A 22286-nucleotide genomic window follows, 5' to 3' on the forward strand; every position below is an offset into this window, starting at 1 on the left:
TAATAATTAAATATTTATTTATAAAAATCTATATACAACAACAACACAGTACACTAATCTCATTTACTTAAACTTATCCTAAAATACCATAAAAATGTTAATAAACAACATAAAGAAGCAAATATAAATGGTATTTCCTAAGTGGTGATTCGGTTGTGCAGAATGTACGTGTTTCTGCAGCACATCTTTAAGTTCTTTACCATAGTCTATTTTCCATTGATGATTCGTCTCGATCGTATCCAACACACTCGATCTGGCCAGCTGGACGTTCTCATTATCTTTGTAAGTCTCGAGGATTTTTTTCATCTAGAAGAAAAAGCTCTAATATATAGAATACCTATGTACTATTCTGAGATATTAATTTAATTAATTACAATATAGAATATGTTTACTATAGTCCAGAGAAATACTGTATTCCCGTAACTTTGACTCGTCCAAGTATATCTGACATGTTTTTTGAGTTTTATAAACCACGGTAACGTAAACCTCTATGTGTTCTGCAGTGAGTTCAGCAGGCTTTTAAATTATTAACAATTTAAGGCCGAAAATGCTCCATTTTAAAAACTTTCGTATACCAGTAAAAAGTAAAGCATTTGGAATGGATTTAGAAGTATAGTCGCAATAACATACATTGTAGAATGGGTTTAAAGGCGGCGAAATTTGGTCCTTTCTTGTTTGAAATTGTCCTATGCCGTTTTAGAAAGATAATTCCTTTTAAAGAATAACTCTCCCTCTATTGCTTATTCTACCGTTCTACCCATAGAGGTTTGGATTATCGACATCAGTAAAACTCAAAAAACTTGTCCGATACATAGCCAAAGTTCGCAATAGGATAATTTTTTACCTTATTTCTCTTTAGTCCAGGGCGCATCTGTTTTGAGATGGACGGTGAAAGGTGACTCAAATTTTTTTGCAGAAATTGCTTGAAATATATCAAATAATAATATTTGAGTTATCCTCCCTCTCAAAAAGGTCCGGAACATTGTTTAAATAATCAAAATGTCAAAAAATGAAGGAAAAATTCGATTTTTTTATTGGTTTTTTGATTATAACTTTAAAACTATTCATTTTTGAGAAAGTTATACGTTATACTAACATAAAAGTTTCGTAATTAAATTTTCTACAACATAAAATTGGATAGAAATTTAAAAAATAGTCACCCTTGTTGCAAAATAGCAATAATTGCGAAAAAAACATACAAAAACAAGCATTGGCATTTTACGTTTTTCAACCATTTATACTACACTTAGGACCTTCATATTTACGCAAAAAAACTTTATGATATAGAAAAACAGCACTGTAAATTTCATTGAGATCGGTTTAATAGATTTTGCAAAATAAATTTTGCAATCTAGCTTTCGCAAAAAAAATTCATTTTTTTTTAATGTTGCAGGACTGAATATAAAGCAGATAGCAAGTTTAATTTTTTTGCTTATAGAAGTGTACTGTACCTTTCATTTTCAATTTGCAAAATGAAAATCGATTAATTACCACGGCGTCAGGGAATTTTTTAAATAAACATTAATTTTTGGTGCTACGCGCAGGACAGCGGTGTTCCATTCACACAAGTTGATTTCCATCAAAATTTCTTCCAATCTTTATCTAATATATTATTTTCTTACTCTATATTTTGTTGTATTTTAATATTTTAATTCCACAATAATCAAACTAATTTTATTATTGTTTGTGAAATATTGTTTAAACAATTGCATATGTTTAAAAATAATAAACTTTTATTCTCTAAGTTAAAATATATGAACAAAGAAAGTTTTTGCTAAAAAAAGTGTTATTTCAAAGGATGGCGTATGTGTTTTTATTTTGCAATAAACAAATTTATTTATTTATATCGAAATGTAATAAAAATTAAAATGTATCAATCATTATCAAAGTCATTGGAATGCCCAATCAGAGCAAACTATCCATTGTCCTGCGCGTAGCACCAAAAATTAATGTTTACTTAAAAAAATTCCTGACGCCGTGGTAGTTAATCGATTTTAATTTTGCAAATTGAAAATGAAATGTACAGTATTCTTCAACATGTAAAAAAATATTCAACTTGCTGTCTACTTTATTTTCAGTCCTGCAACCTTTTGAAAAAATGATTTTTTTTGCGAAAGCTGAATTGCAAAATTTATTTTGCAAAATCTATTGAACCCATCTTAATTAAATTTACAGTATTGTTTTACTGTATCATAAAGTTTTTCTGGGTGAAACATGAAGGTCCTAAGTGTAGCATAAATGGTTGAAAAACGTAAAATGCGAATACTTGTTTTTGTATGGTTTTTTCGCAATTATTGCTATTTTGCAACAAGGGTGACTGTTTTGTAAATTTTTAACCGATTTTATACTGTAGTAATTTTAATTACGCAACTTTTATGTCAGTACAACTTTTTTCGGAAATGAATACTTTTAAAGTTATAATCAAAAAACGAAGAAAAAAATCGAATTTTTCCTTTATTTTTTGACATTTTGATTATTTAAACAATGTTCCGGACCTTTTTGAGAGGGAGGATAACTCAAATATTATTATTTGAGTTATTTTCAAGCAATTTCTGCACAAAAATTTGAGTCACCTCTCAACGTCCAAATGTACTAATATTTTTACAGATGCGCCCTGGTCTATTGACTATTAATCTATAGTTATATTACAATTGAGTCTATCGGAAAATTTCTATAAAATATATGTACCAACCTTTCTAACTTCTTCTGGTGTAGACAATTTAGATGCAAAATCAATCAACAGACCATAGAGTTGATTACCTCCATCATATCTGGAGCAAAAACAATCATTTTAATGGTAAAATTTCTTTGATATATTCACATAGACATTAAAAATATTTTACTTACGCCACATCCATCTCTTTTAAGTTTTTCTCTAAAAAGTCCAAACATGCAGAGACCCCTACTTTGTTATTGAAATAGACCGCATTGAACACTACCTGCAAATCTTGTTTTCTAATGAAAATCTTCGGGTCCAAGGTTAAGTCTAAATAACTACAAAAAAAATATCAAATAAAAAATATTGTGTGATTTACTAGATAATGAAAAAAGGGGAAAATATAAATAGTAGTGATGAGAGAATATGCAGAAAATCTAAAGACCAAAGAGGCCAGTAAAGAAAAAAACGGCTGAAACAATCTTATACAGGTTTTTGAATATTCTAAAAGGTAGGTATATGAGGGATCATCATCATCACAATCAACAGCTATTCCATCCATCGTCGGATGATTCCACTTTAACGTATCTGTATTTTACGAGTATGATCATTTTACCGAGTTATAGCTTCTTGCACCTTCTATTTGTATGCCATCTATAAAGGTACGATTCCGAACAAGACCGCAAACCGCATCGACAGACCTACTGGTTCATATGGTTTCTTATGAGCTTGATGTCGAGTAGAGCGGCACTGTCCCCGCCGCACGCAGAACGTCGCCACCGTAGACCACAAGACTGCACCAGGGTTACCATGTCTAGGGATTTTCCCCGAATCTAGGGATTTTTTGAAGCTTTTGGAGCTCTGGAGGGATTTTTTTTGGAATCTAGGGATTTATTAAACTGTGCTGGCGCCATTTTTTGTTGCTATTTAATATCTTTTTGTTCAAATATTATTATTATTGTCATTATTTATTGTTCCCTGACATAAATATTCCTAAGTAAACATTAAAACATTACCTAATCAATGATTAAAGTGGATTAAACATAGTGTTTTATAGGTTATAAATTAAATTGACAGCTATCATCTGTCAATTTCTTCTTTTTTAGGTCAAATTAATACGATTTAGGGATTTCTAGGGGAAATTGAAGCTCCCGTCTAGGGATATTCTGAAATTTCATCTGGCAACCCTGGACTGCACCAGAACCAGTAGTGTCGCCGACCGCAGAGCGACAACACGTATTCTTGCTGTTTCCAAATTGACTGAAAAGTGAAAAGAATTGAATTTCTTCTGAAAATGAGTATTTCAAATGAATAAGAAGAGCAATTAATTAATTGTATAGCAAAATATTCAGTTAAATAATTGATTGATTCGACTGTTACTTGATGGAAGTTCATTTTATCTAACAATAAAACACTGAAAACGTATGTTTTCTATACTTGCGAAACATCTGTAGTCACGTAGTTATAATAAATTTTGTGGAGGTATAGAAAACAAACATTTTCAGTGCTTTATTGTTAAATATTCAGTTATTTACGACGCAAACTTCCTTCAAATTTTCTATTTTTAAATAGAGACCTAGTTGACTTCCTCTTTCTTTTATAATGCAAAAGTAAAAGATCGTCGTCATCTTCTTCTTCCATCAAAAGATATAACAATAATTCATCGTTGTTCATTGCGTCTGACATCCTACTTATACGACTTTTAATATTATACTATTATAAATTCCCATCGTGCAATGCTATTGTCGCTATTATGTAGATGCAGTGCAGTTCTGCTCGGAATTGGTCTGACCGCAGACGACACTGTCGCTGCAGTCTGCGGTTTGCGGTCTGCAGTCTGCAGCCTCTTTCGGAATCGTACCTTTAATTGGGTCATAAAGTCTACATTTTCATTTACAACGTTCAATGTTCTGTTCTTAATGTTAATAAATAATATAAAAGCGGCATCAGCTATCTCTCATATATATTTTAGAATCTTCAAAAACCTGTATAGGATGTTTACAGTAAAATAGTAGTAAATAGTAGGTAAAATATATGTAGGTATACTTTCTTTTTAAGCAATCCTTCATCTTCCATACACCCTAACGCTATAAGAATCGAAGTCGTCAAAGCTGAAGATTGCGTCGATTTAATTGTATCCAGGAGAAATTCATAATCGTGTTGCAATATGTCACTATTTTTTAGTCCATAGCAAAATACTGCGTCTTGTATGCTAAGCTCTGGTAATCTAAAATTGTAAGTTAAAGTTAACAAAGTCACTGTATGATGGCTTTGTATCATTCGTAATCCGGGATCCCATGGACTTCGGCGCGGCACACTCGCCAGTTCGCGTCGGCAAAGAAGAAAATAGAAATAGAAAATAGAGCACCAAGTTAACACCCCACGTTACTTTGAATTTATTTATTTATTTTTATTTTTTTTTATTTATTTATTTATCATACGGGAAAACCCCATTAAAAGTGTAATTATAAAGTAAATAATAATAATAACTAGCATCAACACAAAAAAATAGTAAGTACACATAAAAAGATACAATGCAATAATACAAACAATCCTACAATAATACAATATACGTACCTAATAGGTCTGGATCCCGCGTATGAAAAACAAGTTGATTAATAGCAAGCTGAAAATTTGTTAATAGCTTAAGGGTGTCTAGTCGGACAAACTTTGATATATGGGAACACTGGAACAGGGGAAGTTTTAATTGTGGAACAGGTTAAAAATTTGGAACAGTCAGACCACGAAAACGGCACATGTATTTTGTCCGACATTACAGACTTAAACTCTTTGAACAGAGATTAAACTCTCATGCAAAAATCAGACTGATATTTATCACAAAATGGGCGTTTTAATGAGTGGAACATTGTAGAATATGTCAAATGGCAGAAATTATGACAGGTGATAAATAGCAGTCTGATTTTTTGCATGAGAGTTTAATCTCTGTTCGGAGAGTTTAAGTCTGTTCTGTCGGACAAAATCAATGTGCCGTTTTCGTGGTCTGACCGTTCCAAATTTTTAACCTGTTCCACAATTAAAACTGCCCCTGTTCCAGTGTTCCCATATATGAAAGTTTATCCGAAGACACCCTTAAACTATTAACAAATTTTCAGCTTGCTATTAATCAACTTTTTTTTCATACGCGGGATCCAGACCTATAACATATAACAGTAAATTTAACAAGACTTATTAACAATAATGAAACAGACATTTTTACAACAATGAACATCATAAAGCCAGAGATCTCTTCAGTTGATCCAATGAAATATTGAAAACATCAACATTACTAATATTCAAAAATCCCATATACCTATCGACTGGGCTATGAAAACCATAGGATTTTCTGTGGTAAGAGACATTGAATGTTTTATGATAGCGAAGGGCTCGATAGGGAACATTAAAATCAATTTGGCGCAAGAGACTTGGACAATCAATTTGTGCGTTAATCAACTTATGCAGAAAGACCGCACCAGAGATGTCACGACGTAATCTGAGAGGAAGTAGAGAGAGATGGGACTCTACAGTTGAGTAATCATGGTTTACTATAGTTAGATAAGATTTGAATGCGCAGTAACGTAAAAATTTATGTTGGATCCTCTCAACCGTATCAATATGGTTTTGATAGGTAGGGGACCAAACTACCGAACAGTACTCCAACAAGGATCTAACAATTGAGCAATAAACCAATCTCGTTGCTATCACAGAAAAACACTTACAATTTCTCATAACAAAACCTAGAAGCTTGGATGCCTTTACAGAAATAGTATTAATATGTTCTACAAAAGAAAGTTTTTCATCCATAATAACACCTAAGTCTTTAATGGAAGAAACGCGATTGAGTGGTTGGTTACATATAGAATAACTCGTTTCAACCCTCCCAACCTTATGTGTAAAACTTATGAAAGAGCACTTATTGGTATTTAAATTAAGTCAGTCTAAATCCTCCTGTAGCAAATCTTGGTCTCTAATTGTTTCTATAACTCTCCAGAATTTTAAATCATCAGCAAACATTAGACACTTACTATTACGAAAGCAGTCAATTATATCATTAACAAAGATGTTAAAAAGGAGAGGTGAAGTATGACCACCCTGAGGAACTCCAGAGCTTACTTTTATTTCATCGGAGAGATGACTACCAATATTCACCCTTTGACTGCGACCCGTTAAGTAATTTTTTATCCACTCCACAAATCCAGCATGAAAACCAAACAAGACCAACTTACACAAAAGAACTTGATGATCCACACGATCAAAGGCCTTCGAGAAATCTGTGTATATTGCATCGATTTGCTTACGATCCTCGATCTGAGCAAGAAGGTCAGACTGATATCATACCAAATTTGTCCCAGTGGACTTATTTTTGCAAAAACCATGTGACTCAGATAGTAATCGACAAGACGAAGAAAGCTGCTTAGCTACAAGGCAGTCAAACAGCTTAGGAATAGCAGATTGGATGCAGAATTTAATAATTATTTACTTTTAGATAAATTCGGTCGGACCATTTCGATGAAGCGTGTATCCTCGAGTATCGACACCAGTTTCGGCGGTAGATATTTTAGGAAGTTGAATATTCATACAATGATAAAAATTCCAACACAACAATGTTAGACCAATCCATAGTAAAATTATTACGGCGCTGACTTTACCAGCCATCGGACTTCCCTTGAATCGAGTTCATTTACCGACAAACGATGGAAGAACTCACTCTGCTCCGCGGCTGCCATAAATAGAGGGTTCGGTTTTAGCCCAACGATCGTCTATCACAAATTTTGAGGGAAATAACGCTATTTCACATCGCGTTTGTATTCCTGTATTTACTTTTCATCTTTCTCTACTACATATTTTCTATTTATTTTGGCGTGCCACGCTACGGTCCATGGGATCACAGCTGTAGACGTTGTGAAACGTTTCTTAGGTTTAAAACAGACGAACCACTCTACAGCGCTACTCTGTGGCGCCACAAAGTAGCTTCCGATGATTAGCCGTAAATCCTTATGTAAATTAAACGTGCCATTCCACACGAGTGACAGTGGCTGGCGACTGTGGCTGGCCCAGAGACATGTAAAAGGATAGACTTGACTAGGGATATGCCACTCAACGCATCGAGGTGTCACGGTTCTTAGACATTACTACGGTTGCCCAGATCGACTAACCAATGAACATTAATGGTGCGATTACGTCACGAGTGTACTGTAATTTGAATCATAATATGACTTTTTTCGAATCCTGAGAAAAATAGTAAGTATTATAGAAAAATTTAAACGCAGAATGAAAGACTACGTTATTACCGAGGGCCGAAAGTCCCTTAGAGTAAATAAAAAGTTTCTATTGAATGAAATATTTGCAATTAAAAATCACACTTCTCTTTTATTTTCAGCCCTGTAACTTATTGAAATAAACATTATAGAAGTTTTAAGGGACTTTCGGCACTCGGTAATAATGTAGTCTTTCATTCTGCGTTTAAATTTTTTAAAAATATTTATTAGTTTTCGAAAAAAAATGAATACATTTAAAAAACTAATGAGAATTTTGACGTGCGTCAAAATTTTGCATTTTGCTCCTTCCCCTTAATCGGTATTTACAATATATGTCTTTGATGTATGGAAAATAGTCAAGATAGTTAAGAAATAAATAAGTTTAGTGGATTATAATACCTAATTATGGAAAACTGTTGATATTTATCGATGCAATATTTACGGAAATCTAGGACTTCAATCTTCATTCTATACTGAAAATTTGTCGATGAAGTTCCATTAATACTGGATTAACTATTGAATACATACTATCCTTAGAGGTCAGCTAGGATTATGTGAATTAGAATTACTTGAATAATTTATTGTAAGAATTTAAATAATAGGTGCCTAATAACTTTGGCCACACTACAGCCTGTATTTGGCATTCTAAAACATCATCAACATGATTATTACGTTAATACATAATGAAATTTTAACGTTTTAACCTACCTTATAAATATATATTAATATTTAAATTCCTACAATGGGAACGATGTACAACTTTCATGAATAATTCAAAATAAGATTTTACGGGAAACAACACCAAAATTACAAATACAAAAATATAAAGTAAACTAGGATATTACCTTCAATGATCGAAAATCATTTAAAATATGGGATTCTGTATTCTTGTGACGTAAAGTCAAAAACTGAAGTCTCCCCACCACCGTCGATCTGGGCAACCGCATTATGTCTAAGAACTGTGTCGAGGTGTAACGTCGACATAGGATTGAGTGGTCAGTGGTCTAGCCATCTTTGTCATATATCTTTGAGATAGATAGACCACCGATCGACTGTTTGCATGCTGTTTCCGCGTTACGCTTTTTTGGTGAGTATGCCGAGTCTACGCTTAATATGTCAATGGGCTGGCCACGGTCGCCGATCCTTGCCACCATGGCGTCCATTACAAAATCATTGGGGCTACAAAATCGTCTGTTTCAGCCACTTTGTGGATCCACAGTAGCGCTGCAAAGTACTTCGTCTGTTTCAAACCTTACATATTTTTGTTTCTAAAGTCATCGAACTGCTTTTTTGCTAACGCTAGGCATCCCTCTTCTCCTAGTTTGCATTTCATACCAGTAATAGTAGCTTCCTTTAATTTGTCCACGTGTGTTACATACTCAGTGTTCTCAGGAAATGCTTCCATTATTATTTCTAGAATAAAACTCTAAAACAAACAGATCTCATCAACTAAGCCTAAAATGAAGAGGATTAAAACAACAATTGATTGTAATATAAATTACATTTTATGTTTATTTTTGGCGTTTCAATTTCCAAAAAAGATCTCCCATTTATACCGCTAAAGCAGCTTGGAATTATGGCAGGGTAGTCTACTATCTTTTGAGCCTACGGTATACAAGGAAGGTAACAGGGCCAGTGCTACTATTACTCTTGGTGTCACCCAAGGTACTCATTTCATTCAGGCTAAGTCGACCTGGGGCCTGTACATATACATATTCAAAAATATCTATATTTTCTCGCCTACTTAAAAGCATCAATGGTACTACAGCGCTATAAGAGAGCCTCGACCTTCCCAAGTCTATTACGCCAGTCAGTGTATCCATTGCCATCTGTTGCCAGTTTGCTGCGCCTATTTTTCTACCATCCTCATCTACACCATCCTTCCATCTGAGTTTTGGCTTACCCCTATTTCTACTTCCCACGAATTATGACATAAGGATTATTCTTCTAGGACCTAGGAGGATTACTTAAAATGTGGATATTTATTATTGCGAAGGCATTACCATCATTATAAGGTAGTTAAAGAAAAAATACATAAATAAAGAAACAAACTCTCGAGATAGAAGACCTAAACAGCTCGCTTCTGACAGGTTTTTTCATAAGATATATCGAAGGTCTTCAGTAGATATTTGCAGTTTCACATTAAATTCATATACAGCAACTATTAGATCCACTCTTTCTATATTAGAATTTTAAAAAGAAAGTTGCCCTCTAAAAAGATTTTGGTGTTCTTTTGCGCCAAAAGTAGATGTAAAATGTAATTTTTATTATAATCAACTATGGTTTAATCCCATATAAATACAATATTTTTTATAACTATAACAAAGGTTACTTAAAACTAAACATTTGATCAACATACAAGAAATTCCCCATTACTTACTGTTAGTAACTTGCTAGTCTCCTCATCAACTATATCCATTTGATAAACAAACTCTCTATTGGCTGATATCCATGGATAAAAACTTGTTTCTTTTCTTAAATAATCAACCAGTTCAAATGCTTTGGAATAAGTAACTTCTCCAATTCGGGCTATGTGAAATATATCGTCAACCAATTGGGCTCTATCTAAAGAGTCGATAGATTCTCTTTCTATGTCGTTGTGCAAAGCATCGATGATGTTGCTCCACAATGTGTCGTCGTAGTTTACCCTATAGAAACCTATAATATAAAATATAAAGCAGTGTTATATGAATTGATAATTTTTATGGTAAAAAAACATTTTTTGATATATTGACCACAAAATTTAAAGTTCCCAGTATATATGCGAAACAATTCCCAGAACATTGTAGACAAAACAAGAAACGAAACAATGATAAAAACTTTAATGGCAATTGCCACATTTGCTCTGTTATGTACGATAACTTTATAATTCTTCTTCTTCTTCAGATTTTTGTGTATACATGACTCTATGTTGTTCAAACTGCTTCCAGTAAGTTTTCATTCCACCGTTTTCGTGGTTTTCTCACTGATAGTCTTCCTATTTAGGAACAATCTCTATCGTTACTACTCTATTTGCTGTCATTCGACTTATTTATTATACTTATTATTATTATACTTATATACTGTTGTATAATTTTTTTTGGAATATATTTAAAAAAATAAATTTATATCAGAGACTACGAAATTATAGATTTTCATCGCCCTGTATATGACCAAAAATTGTAATAGGATAGTTTAGTTAGTAATCAGTGTTTTTGCGGAAAAGTGAAATCGTTAAGAAGATGGTTTTCTTAATGGGTTTTTGAACGGACCTAAACAATGGTGCGGTCAGATTAGACAATACAGTTTATTTCGCTTTGCAATTTTTTTGCAATTTTATAAAAAATTCTAAGAAGGTTAAGCGGTAAACAAATTTATTGAGTTTAGAATGTAAGATTTTTTGTTTAGCATTTTGAAACAACGAAAGTAATTTGATGTCTCCGAGAATTTAACAAAATGGAAAGTTGTAGGTATACAAATTAAATTGGTTTTTAAGAAATGATAATATGGGCTAGTGAGTAGAAATAATGTTTTATTTGTGGAAAATGATGGATAGAGGGGATGAGAGTGTGGAGTCTGATTTTGACGAGAGAAAAAATGGGCACTGTGTAGAAAGGATGTTTTGTGATTTGTGGAAAATGATGGATAGAGGGGATGAGAGTGTGGAGTCTGATTTTGACGAGAGAAAAAATGGGCACTGTGTAATGAATTTCTGGAGACAGCAGTCCAGTTTTTGAAAAGTGAGAAGTCAGTGTAAAGTGGTGAAATTGACCTTTGCGAGCAGAATCAAGTTAAAAACGAAATTGTTGACCGGTTTGAGAAGTTAATTTTTCTGTTTCCGAGGAAGATTCCTGTTTCTGTCTAGAACGAGTAGCCGATTGGTATCTATTTGCACAAGATATCGAGCAGAGAGAAAACTGAGTCGAGAATTCGAGCGAGTCCTGTTTGTTTGTTTGTGAAGCGGTTTGGACGAGAGGGACCTTTCGCAACATCCTAAGAGTACGTGTGGGAGAATTGAGGACGACGCAATCCGGGAAAAGAAGTAGAAAAGAAAAAAAAGGTTAGTCAAATCATTTGTGAAACGAAGATAGTTTGTTTATATCCACACCATATTTGCTTAATGTTTGTATTGAGTTCTATACCATAATTAGTCAGTCCAAATTTTAAAGAAGAAATAAGTAATCAATCCAAAAAGAGAAAAGTAAATTTTATTAAATTTTGTAAGAATAAATAACGAATTATTTAAATAATTTTGTTTTGTTAAAACAGAGGAGATATCAGAATTAAAGCTTAATTTAATAGATGAGAAATAGTTGCAACAAATTTAGATTTTAGCATATTTTTTAAATCCTATGTTTATGGTATATTGGAAAAATAAATAATATTTTTAACATTTATATGACATTGAGTGTGTTTAATTTCCCTGTCTTGTCCTGGATAGAGTAAGCAACTAGAGATCCCAGAAGCCACAAACTAAAGGTAAGTAATGCATCAAAAATAAAATAGCCTTGAGAATAAAGTTTATTAGAAAGTTGAATTTAAATTTGGTTTTGTTTTACATAAGCAGTAATTAAAATAATTGAGTAATTAATTAAATTAAGAATTTGCTCATCAATCTCATAAAAGAGAGAAATACAGAGCATAACAAAAATTATTATACTTATTCCAATCATCGAGGTTCTCAACTTTTCATCTCCATCGTATGTCTGTACTTCTAGCTCTGTCTCATAGTATCTTACCATCGATTTCTCTAAAGGTTTTCATCTCTGCAGTTTCTAGCATTATTTTTGTTCTTTCTCTGCTAGGTTGTGTTTCTGCCGTGTATGTCGTTATTGGTCTGATGTCTATTTTATAAATTCTGCCTTTCATTTCTTTCCCTAGATTTCTTCCTTTCATTTCATCTTAGTAGATTTGTTGTCATAGCCATGCATTTTCTCTTTTTTGGGGAAATTAACATATTTTTGCTGGTGGTTGTATTAAATTGGTGCAGCATACGTTGTACCTACATAAGTCATCTTCACTTTGAAAGATTAGCATTACGTCATCTGAATAGCAGATTATTTTACTCCTCTTTAATTCAAAAGTCGTCCAAAATTATCATCTTCCCTCTGACTTGGTCTTCTACTTGTCTTAATTCGACCCTATAATCCACGCAAGCCTAATGATATTGTTCAGAAAAGTGAAAGAAGTAACAGGCAATAAATTTCTTAACCCTAGAATGGAGAAGAATATTAATTACAAGGTATCGGACTTACCCCCTCTTTGTATGTTCAACAACAGCCAATCTTCTTTAGCATGCTTAATAGTGTATGTTTCAGCTGGTTCTAGCCAACCTCTAATTTTTCCTGAAAAATCTTTTTCTTTTTGGCTAGTATAGCTTAGAGGCACGTACCACTCATCATTTGATTTCTTATTCTTGGTACTTAGAAATCTAGTCTAAAAGATCAGAAATTATGTACATTTAAAAAAAAAGAGTTTTTTCTCGGTAAATATTATACATGTAATAATATACCTATCTTGAGTTAATAAGATTGTACCTGTGATACAGTAACTGCAGATGTATTTGTCTGTTTTACTGTTACCAGGGGATAGCCGGAATGGTAAATCCAATTGTGCATTTTCTGTTGAAAATGGGTCACTTCATTTCTTGCGGTTGTCTGCAATGACCTCAGGAGAATTTCAGGGTCGACATTTCCATATTTACTGCAAAAATTGAAATGGAAAAAAATTAATATACGTAAAACACGAATTTTACATGATGAACTTGGATATCTTATGTGAAATTAATTTTAGTTATAGTGAGACTCATAATTAGAGAATCTGAAATAAAAACAAGAGAAACCATTATTAATAGGAGTGTACATGCTAGCGTATGCGGATGATATCGATATCATAACAAGAAGTCAGACGCTTGGACGATAACAAATAGAAGAAGAACGTTTAAGCTGTTTTGAACGTAAAATCCTCAGACATATTTATAAAGGCGTACTGGAAACAGATTATAGCGTAGACGCTATAATTTTGAGCTTTACCGTCTTTATAGTGAACCTATTATTGTTATGTCCATGAAAATAAATAGGCTGAGGTGGCTAAGCCAAATTAGAGAGAATGATTGAGATCATCACTATCATCTTGGTGCTACAGCCCTTATAGGGCCTCGACCTTCTCAAGCTTTCTACGCCATTCTGTTCTGTCCCTTGCTTGCATTTTTCAGTTGCCGACTCCGATCTTCGCGGCATCTTGTCTTACCCCGTCCATCCACCTCAGCTTTGGTCTATCCCGTCTTCTCATTCCCACGGGTTGCGCTGTTAGAATCTTTTTTATCATGTTGGATTCAGGGGCCCGGGCTACATGTCCTGCCCACTGCAGGCGGTTTCGCTTAATTATAGTGATAATATCTATTCCACCAAACATATGCTTGTAGATATTCTGCAGTTCAAAGTTATATCTACGCCTCCATATTGCGTTCTCACAGACCGCTCCGAATATCTTACGTAGCAGCTTTCTCTCAAAAACCGATAGAGCGGATTCATCTGTTTTAGTTAGCGTCCATTCCTCTAATCCATATGTGAGAACGGGGACTATCAATGTTCTATACAACCTTATACGAGTTTTTTGAGACAGACGTTTGTTAGATAAGTACTTTGATAGACTATGATAACACCTGTTTGCAATTATTATTCGTCTTTTTATTTCCCCATATGTATTATTATTGGGGTTAACCGATGTCCCTAGATATATGAACTCTTTGACCGCTTCGAAGTTTTGGTCATTGATGATAAAATCTGCGTCAACATTTCCAGCTCTTGTGTTTGTGTTAGTCGCCATGAATTTGGTTTTATTTCGATTTATATGTAACCCCATTCGTTCTGCTGCTGCTACTAGCTCGGTTAGTATTTCCGCGGTTCTCTCTCTGGTTCTTGTTATAATGTCCACTTCGTCTGCATATAAATACATAACACATATTATAAACTGTTGCATCGAGATAAGCTATTTTCCAGACCAATGGAAAATTTCTGTAGGAAGGCCACTCCCAAAGTCATCCAACCCAACAAGTTATAATGACATTAGAGTTATAAGTATTCTCCCTGCTCTGTTAAAAATATTTGAGAAGGTACTTTATGAACAAATGTATGACTATTTTACTATGAACAACATAATTCCAAACTCACAATGTGGTTTTCGTAAAGGTTTTGGAACATCAGTAGCACTAACGAATGTTTTGGATGATATCTTTAGAGCATATGACAATAAAATGTGTTCTGCTTTGGTACTTTTGGATTTTTCTAAAGCGTTTGATACTATTAACCATGAGTTGCTGGTAGCTAAACTTAAATACTATGGATTTTGCGAAGAATCATTTTTGCTCATTGCATCTTATTTAAGCAATAGATTTCAGTCAATTTTCTCTAATAATAAGTATTCTAATAGAGCACAAATATTTACTGGCGTTCCTCAGGGTTCGATATTGGGTCCTTTGCTATTTCTTATTTACACGTCTGATATATTGAAATCTATAAAATTTTGCAAACTGCAAGCGTTTGCTGACGATACCCAGATTTATGTATGTTTTGAATTAGAGCACTATAAAGAATTTCAGGAGTGCCTTAATCAGGATCTTCAGACGATTTATAAACTTTCTTGGGATCATAATTTAAAGTTAAACCCTGACAAATCGTGTGTTATGATTTTTGGTAATCAAAGTAAAACAGAGTTTCTTAAAAAAATTTAAGTATTTTAATTAATAATTCCAAACTAAACTTTGTAGAGAAAAACAAAAACCTGGGCGTTATTTTAGATGAACAGCTTAGATTTAAACAACATGTAAAAAAATTAGTTCAAAAATCATTTTGTTCTCTAAAAATATTATATAATAATAGACATGTCCTAAACAAAAAATTAAGAAAACATTTATGTGAAGCTCTCGTCTTATCTAATTTTAATTACTGTGATTTTATTTATGTTTTTTGTTTAGACAGTGACAGTAAAAACCGTATACAGAAAGTCCAGAATGCGTGTATCGGGCTTGTTTATGGTTTGCGCAAATTTGATCATATATCACATTTATATAAGGATGTTAATTGGCTTAAAATGAATGACCGAAGGACTCTTCATTTTGCTATTTTTTTATTAAATATAATAAATAATCCTACTTCACCAACTACGCTTAGGGAACGCCTTATATTTCGTAACGATATACATAACCTTAACATCAGAAACAGGATTAAACTAACAATGCCTCAACATAGCACCGCTATATTTCAGAGATCTTTCTCATATAATGCTGTTAAAATTTTTAATTCCATTCCTAATGATTTCCTCCCAATAAATATAAATACCTTTAAAGTAAAATATAAAAAATACCTGTTAAATATGTCATAATAAGTAAACAGTTCTTAAATCTTAAAAAACCCAACTAAATTATTAAATTTTAATTTATTAGCTAATTTGTAGACCAAATAAAATATTTATTCGATGTTTTTATTAATTGTCAATCCGTAATTTTCTTTTATCAGTATAAATTAACATAAAAGCCTTTGTGTAACTTATCTTATAAGTGACAAAGAAATATAAATGTATTAGGGTTCTGGTTTGGTTCAGTTGAGTAGCCTTGAGCTAGACTTGTGCCAAACCAGGACATGATAGGGAACATTTTTTTTTATTATTGTAACTGACTGTAATTTTTTTCCCTTAAATAAAGTCCTTATCCAGATTTAGCCATACGGCTCACACTCCCACTAAGGGGAAAATTGACTCATCCCAGATACCTATGGTATGAAAAGGATTGAGCTCTGGTGGGATTCTTTCCGTGTTATCGAGCCCTAGGTGACTTGGTATGCAGGTGTATCTCCCAAAAATTTTCGTACACATCTGGCCGTTGCGAGTAGTACTGCTTTCTGCATGGTCTTATAAAGATGTTCATTAAGACCCAGCTTTTTTATGCTTTCGAAGAGGGTCTTCGGAATGACTCCAGTAGTAGACATAATAATCGGTATTGTCTGGGTACTTTGCATTCTCCATTGTCTCCGTATTTGAATTTCCAGATCTCTGTACTTGGCGATCTTTTCAGTAAATTTAGTACGTAGATTATTGTTGTTAGGAATCGCCACATCAATGAGGGTTGTTTGTCTCGTTAATTTATTGACTAATACGAGATCTGGTCTATTATGCGCCACTGTTTGGTCTGTGAGCACAGTGCGGTCCCAGTATAGCTTGTAGTTGCCATCCTCAAGCATACTCTCAGGGACGTATTGATAATATGGGAGATGGTCGGTTTGGAGAAGTCCCAGCTTGATAGCTATCTCCTGATGAAAGATTTTTCCCACTGCGTCATGCCGTTCCTTGTACTCAGTTGCAGCAAATGCCTGGCAGTCCCCTGTAAGATGTTGGATGGTTTCCTGGGCTTGACATCCATATCGGCATCTGTCGTTTTGAACATGAGGGTCTTTTATGATATATTTCAGGTAATTTCTGGTTGGTATAACCTGATCCTGAATGGCCAGTAATGAACCCTCCGTTTCAGGGAACATCTTTCCTGATGTCAACCAGTAGTTCGATGCTATATTGTCGACATAATCTTGGCTGACCTCATTGGGATGTCGCCCGTGCAGAGGTTTACCCATCCAGGCGCGCACTTCTTCGTTATAAAGTCCTTTATTATTATTATTATTATTATATGCTAGAATTTGGACAGATCTATTGAATATTGTTCCCCTGCTATCTATATTAGCGTCTCGTACGACCTTTTCTAATGCTGCATTAAAAAGTTGACACGCCAGCGCATCTCCCTGCCTAAACCCCCTATGTATTTCAAATGGAGTTGACGAGTCGTTTTGAATTTTTACTGCTGATATCATCTTCACCATTGTCACTTTTATCATACATATGAGTTTTTTTGGAATTCCTACCTCATTCATAGCGTTGTAGAGACTTGGTCTTAAGACACTGTCATATGCAGCTTTAAAATCAACAAAGATATGGTACATATCTATGTTAAACTCTTGCGCTTTTTCCAGGATCTGTCGTAGTGTAAAGATCTGGTTAATGGTTGAACGTCATGTCTGAATCCTGCCTGATATTCTCCTAGAAACGTTTCGGTATAAGGCTTCAATCTCTGGTGCAAAATGTTTGACAATATCTTGTATGCTGTATTTAGGAGAGTTATTCTGCGGTAATTATTGCATTCCAGTTGGTTTCCCTTTTTGTGTAGCGGGCATATTAAGCCTAAGCTCCATTCTTCAGGCATTTGCTCCTCAGACCAAATTTTACAAACAATTTCTCGCATCACCTTGGTGGGCTGCTCTCCACCGTGCTTAAATAACTTTGCTGGGATGCCATCGCTGCCTGGTGATTTGTGATTTCTTAGTTTTTCTATAGATATTTTCACTTCTTCTACCGAGGGGGGTTCCACGAGTTCATCATTTCGGTATTCCAGCTCTATATTGTTAGTAGGTTCCCCTTTCAGTAACTCTCGAAAGTGTTCTACCCATCGTAACAGGACATCCTCTTTGTTGGTAAGTAAGTTACCTTCCTTATCATTACAATAGTTGATTCTCGGTTTGAATTCTTTTCTAATAATATTTATTTGATGATAGAACTTTCTTGTTTCTCCGTGACTCATATGGCTTTCGAGCCGTTGTAATATGTCATTTTCCGAGTCTCGTTTCTTTTTTCGGTGTATGCGTTTTTCTTCTCTCCTTAAGTTTTTGTATCTATCTGTTGTTGTCCTAGTTTTCCGTTGTTGCATGGTCCTAAATGCCTCATTCTTCTCATATGTTATTTTTTTGCAGTCTTGGTCGAACCAGTCGTTTCTTTTTTGTGTTCGGGATATTCTGTGCTTTCGGCTGCTAATTTCAGAGCCTCCTTGCAGCTGTTCCACATTTCCGTGCTTGACTGGTCGACTGCCCAGGTGTGTTCTAGGGTTTCTTTTATATGTGACTGGAACTGTTTCTCTATGTTTTCATTTTTTAGCATATGTAACTTATATTTTACTTGTCTAGTGCCCCTTTCTTTCTTGGCATTGGAAATTCTTTGTCGTAACTTGGCCCCTACCATGAAATGGTCTGAGTCAATATTTGCGCCGCTGTAACTTCTGACGTCCATTGAGCGAATGAACGAGATAGAGCCATTTAAATACATTTATAACCGAAGATCGCATTTAGTGAGAAGAAGAGGCAGGCCCAGTGCACGATTTAAGGACCAGGTGGAAGATGACGTACCAGTTTAAGAGAACGAAATTAGAAAACCAAGGCGAAGGATAGGAAGGAAAGGAAGCTAGAATAGGTCAACGATTAGTTGTAGAACCAATGATGATGATATTGAGACTTAACTAAAATATTTGTTGAATTAGGTACCTAGCTAGATAAAGAAATAGAATATTTTATGCTTTCTTACTTTTCATCCATATAATTATGTATTCCTGCTTTAAATAAATCTTCTCCTAAAATAAACTTCATCATTCGGATGATACTGCACCCTAAAATAAACAATAATTAAATATTGAATTTTTTCTAGAATATCTTTTTACCTTTAATATAAGTGAATTCGTCAAATTTGTTAATTGCTTCCAATGGGGTATTCAACGCATTCGCCGGTTCTGATATAGCTGAAGATGATAAAGTTGTGTCTTGTTCCAACAGCATCTGCATTTCTCCAGCTACTAGTTGCTTTTCTACTTCCATGTTGTTGGTACCATTGGCAACCTTATATAAAACAGAAAAATGAAAAAAACAGACACAGTTATTGTCTACGATAAATATGTCAGATATATCATCATCATTCTCTTTGCCTTATCCCTATGCGGGGTCGGCTTCCCTAATTGCATTTCTCCACACAATTATATCTTGGGTCATATCAATGTTAATCCCCTTTACCAACATGTCCTTCCTTATCGTTTCCCCCCAGGTCTTCTTTGGTCTTCGTCTCCTACTCCTTCCAGGAATTTGCACTTCAGCTATTCTTCGTATTGGGTGATTAACGTCTCGACGTTGAACATGACCAAACCATCTTAACCTATGCTCTCTCATTTTGGCATCAATTGATGCCACACCTAGACTTCCCCTAATATACTCATTTCTAATTTTATCCTTCTTTGTCACTCCACTCATCCATCTATACATTCTCATTTCCGCCACATGCATTCGTTGTTCCTCTTTCTTTTTCAATGCCCAACATTCAGTTCCGTGCATCATAGCCGGTCTTCTGGCTGTTTTATAGAATTTTCCCTTCAGCTTCATTGGAATTTTTCTGTCACACAACACACCACTCGCTTCTTTCCACTTCATCCATCCAGCCCTAATTCTACTGCATGCATCTCCATCTATTTCTCCATTACTCTGTAATACCGATCCTAGGTACAGTGGAACCTCGATAAGTCGGATTAATCGGGACCGCGGCCGATCCGGGTTATCGAAAATCCGGGTTAGCCGGAGACTATGGTAAAAATTAATAAAATGCGGTATACTTCCAGATAAACTCCATTATAATTCCAAAAACATGAAATACATATGCACAATACATCGAAATTACTTACAATATACAGTATTGTTCGTTTATTGGTAAAAAACTCGATCAAATTGAAAAAAAAGTTTTTTTTTGTCTGATAAAAATCGGTTCGGGTTATCCGGATGTCCGGGTTATCGGAGGCCGACTTATCGGGGTTCCACTGTACTTAAAACTATTGCTTTTCACAATCATTTCACCATCCAAAGATACCATTTTATTTGTAGTAACTCCATCTTTAAATTAACATTCCAAATACTCTGTTTTTGTCCTACTAAGCTTTAAACCTTTTTCCTCCAGAGCTTGTCTCCACTGTTCCAGTTTTTGTTCTAACTCTCTTTCACTATTTCCTATTGACACTACATTATCAGCATACATTAGGCACCATGGAATACTACCCTGTAGTTTCGCTGTTATCTGGTCCAAAACTAATTAAAATAAATAAGGACTAAGCACCGAGCCTTGGTGCAATCCTACTTTCACCTGAAATTTATCAGTCTCTCCTACACCTGTTCTAACACTCGTCGTTACTCCCTCATACATATCTCTCACAATCTTTACATATTCGCCAGGGACTTCTTTCTTATTGAGTGCCCACCACAGAATCTCTCGAGGAACTTTATCATATGCTTTCTCAAGATCAATAAATACCATATGAGCGTTGGTCTCTTTATTCCTGTATTTTTCCATCAGTTGCCTTACAGTGAAAATTGCATCTGTTGTTGATCTGCCCTGCATAAAGCCAAATTGATTATCGGATATTTCGGTTTCTTCACGTATCCGTCTATCAATTACTCTCTCCCATATTTTCACGGTGTGGCCAAGTAGTTTTATAGCCCTGTAGTTTGTGCTTAGTATGTCAGATATAATGACTGCAAAATTTTTGAATATGCTTAGGTATAAGCGTTTTGAGTTTGTAGATTAAACCTTATACCATACTTCGTCGAAAGTATTACATAAGCTACTTCTAAAAAGATTTTAGATTATACTTTCTTTTTTTCTAATGATTTTTCGATTATGTTGGTAATTCTGTGTACTTGATCAGTTGTAGAATGTTTATTTCTGAAGTCACGTTGATGGTTTGGAATCACTTTTGTCTCTTCTATTATTGGTTTCTTTATTTTTAGCCGTAGTTTCTCAAAGAGCTTCGACATTACTGTTAAAGTGATATTGGCCTATAGGAGGAGCCTTCATTTGCTGATTTCTCTGGTGGCTCCATTATAACCTCGGCTATTTTACATAAAGGAACAATCTCCATCTAAATGAAGTATTCATTAGGTTGGCCACTTTTACTATGGCTTTATGAGGGAGGTCTTTTAGTAATTCTCCAATCACATGCTGGTGCTTTGTTTGGATTTATATGGTCTTTTATTTTATAAACACACCCGACTTCCTTCGGGGATGTTGGTCCGTTGCCCTCTTCTGTCTGATTAGGCTCTAACGATATTCAGTCTTTAATTTGATCTTCATGTGTCTTCAATGTATTTTCTAAATAAGTGACAAATCTCTTTGCCTTTGCGCATAGCTTCTAGCTTAACTATCGTGTTCCAGTTTAATGGATAGAGAATAGATTACTGGTCTTTTAGCATTTTTGTTTCTTTTCATAGAGAGTACTCAGTGAGTCGGGCAAAGATTAACTTGGCTGGAGAAGAAAGTGAATGGTATGTTTGCAGCTTAAAACAACTCTTTAGAGCAGTTGCTTCGGTAGTTATAATGGATATAAGGATTTTCGGCCTCCAAATGGCACTTAAAGAAAGAAAGAAATCAAGCCTGTACCTATATTGTTAAAGTAATAAACTGGAATTTTAAAAAATCTTGACAATGGCATTATAGTTATTAAGGTACCAAGGGTATTATAAGGATAATAACGCTTGAGATCAATGGTGTATATACCG

At 34.4% G+C, this 22286-nt stretch overlaps 1 protein-coding gene across 1 annotated transcript in view; it reads right to left on the minus strand.

Moving 5' to 3' along the window:
* The window catches only part of LOC126886425 (aminopeptidase N-like), a 43883-nt gene continuing 21597 nt past the window's right edge, over window positions 1-22286 (minus strand). Inside the window, exons 6-15 of the mRNA XM_050653361.1 lie at window positions 19418-19592; window positions 19285-19366; window positions 13428-13593; window positions 13146-13326; window positions 10292-10569; window positions 9168-9337; window positions 4707-4883; window positions 2848-2994; window positions 2693-2771; window positions 1-306 (exon numbers count right to left, since the gene is read on the minus strand). Of these exons, the coding sequence (XP_050509318.1) occupies window positions 79-306; window positions 2693-2771; window positions 2848-2994; window positions 4707-4883; window positions 9168-9337; window positions 10292-10569; window positions 13146-13326; window positions 13428-13593; window positions 19285-19366; window positions 19418-19592 (1683 nt within the window). The 3' untranslated portion in view covers window positions 1-78. The remainder of the gene's footprint in view (window positions 307-2692; window positions 2772-2847; window positions 2995-4706; window positions 4884-9167; window positions 9338-10291; window positions 10570-13145; window positions 13327-13427; window positions 13594-19284; window positions 19367-19417; window positions 19593-22286) is intronic.

Source organism: Diabrotica virgifera, chromosome 1 (assembly GCF_917563875.1).
Source record: "Diabrotica virgifera virgifera chromosome 1, PGI_DIABVI_V3a".
Lineage (NCBI taxonomy): Eukaryota > Metazoa > Arthropoda > Insecta > Coleoptera > Chrysomelidae > Diabrotica > Diabrotica virgifera.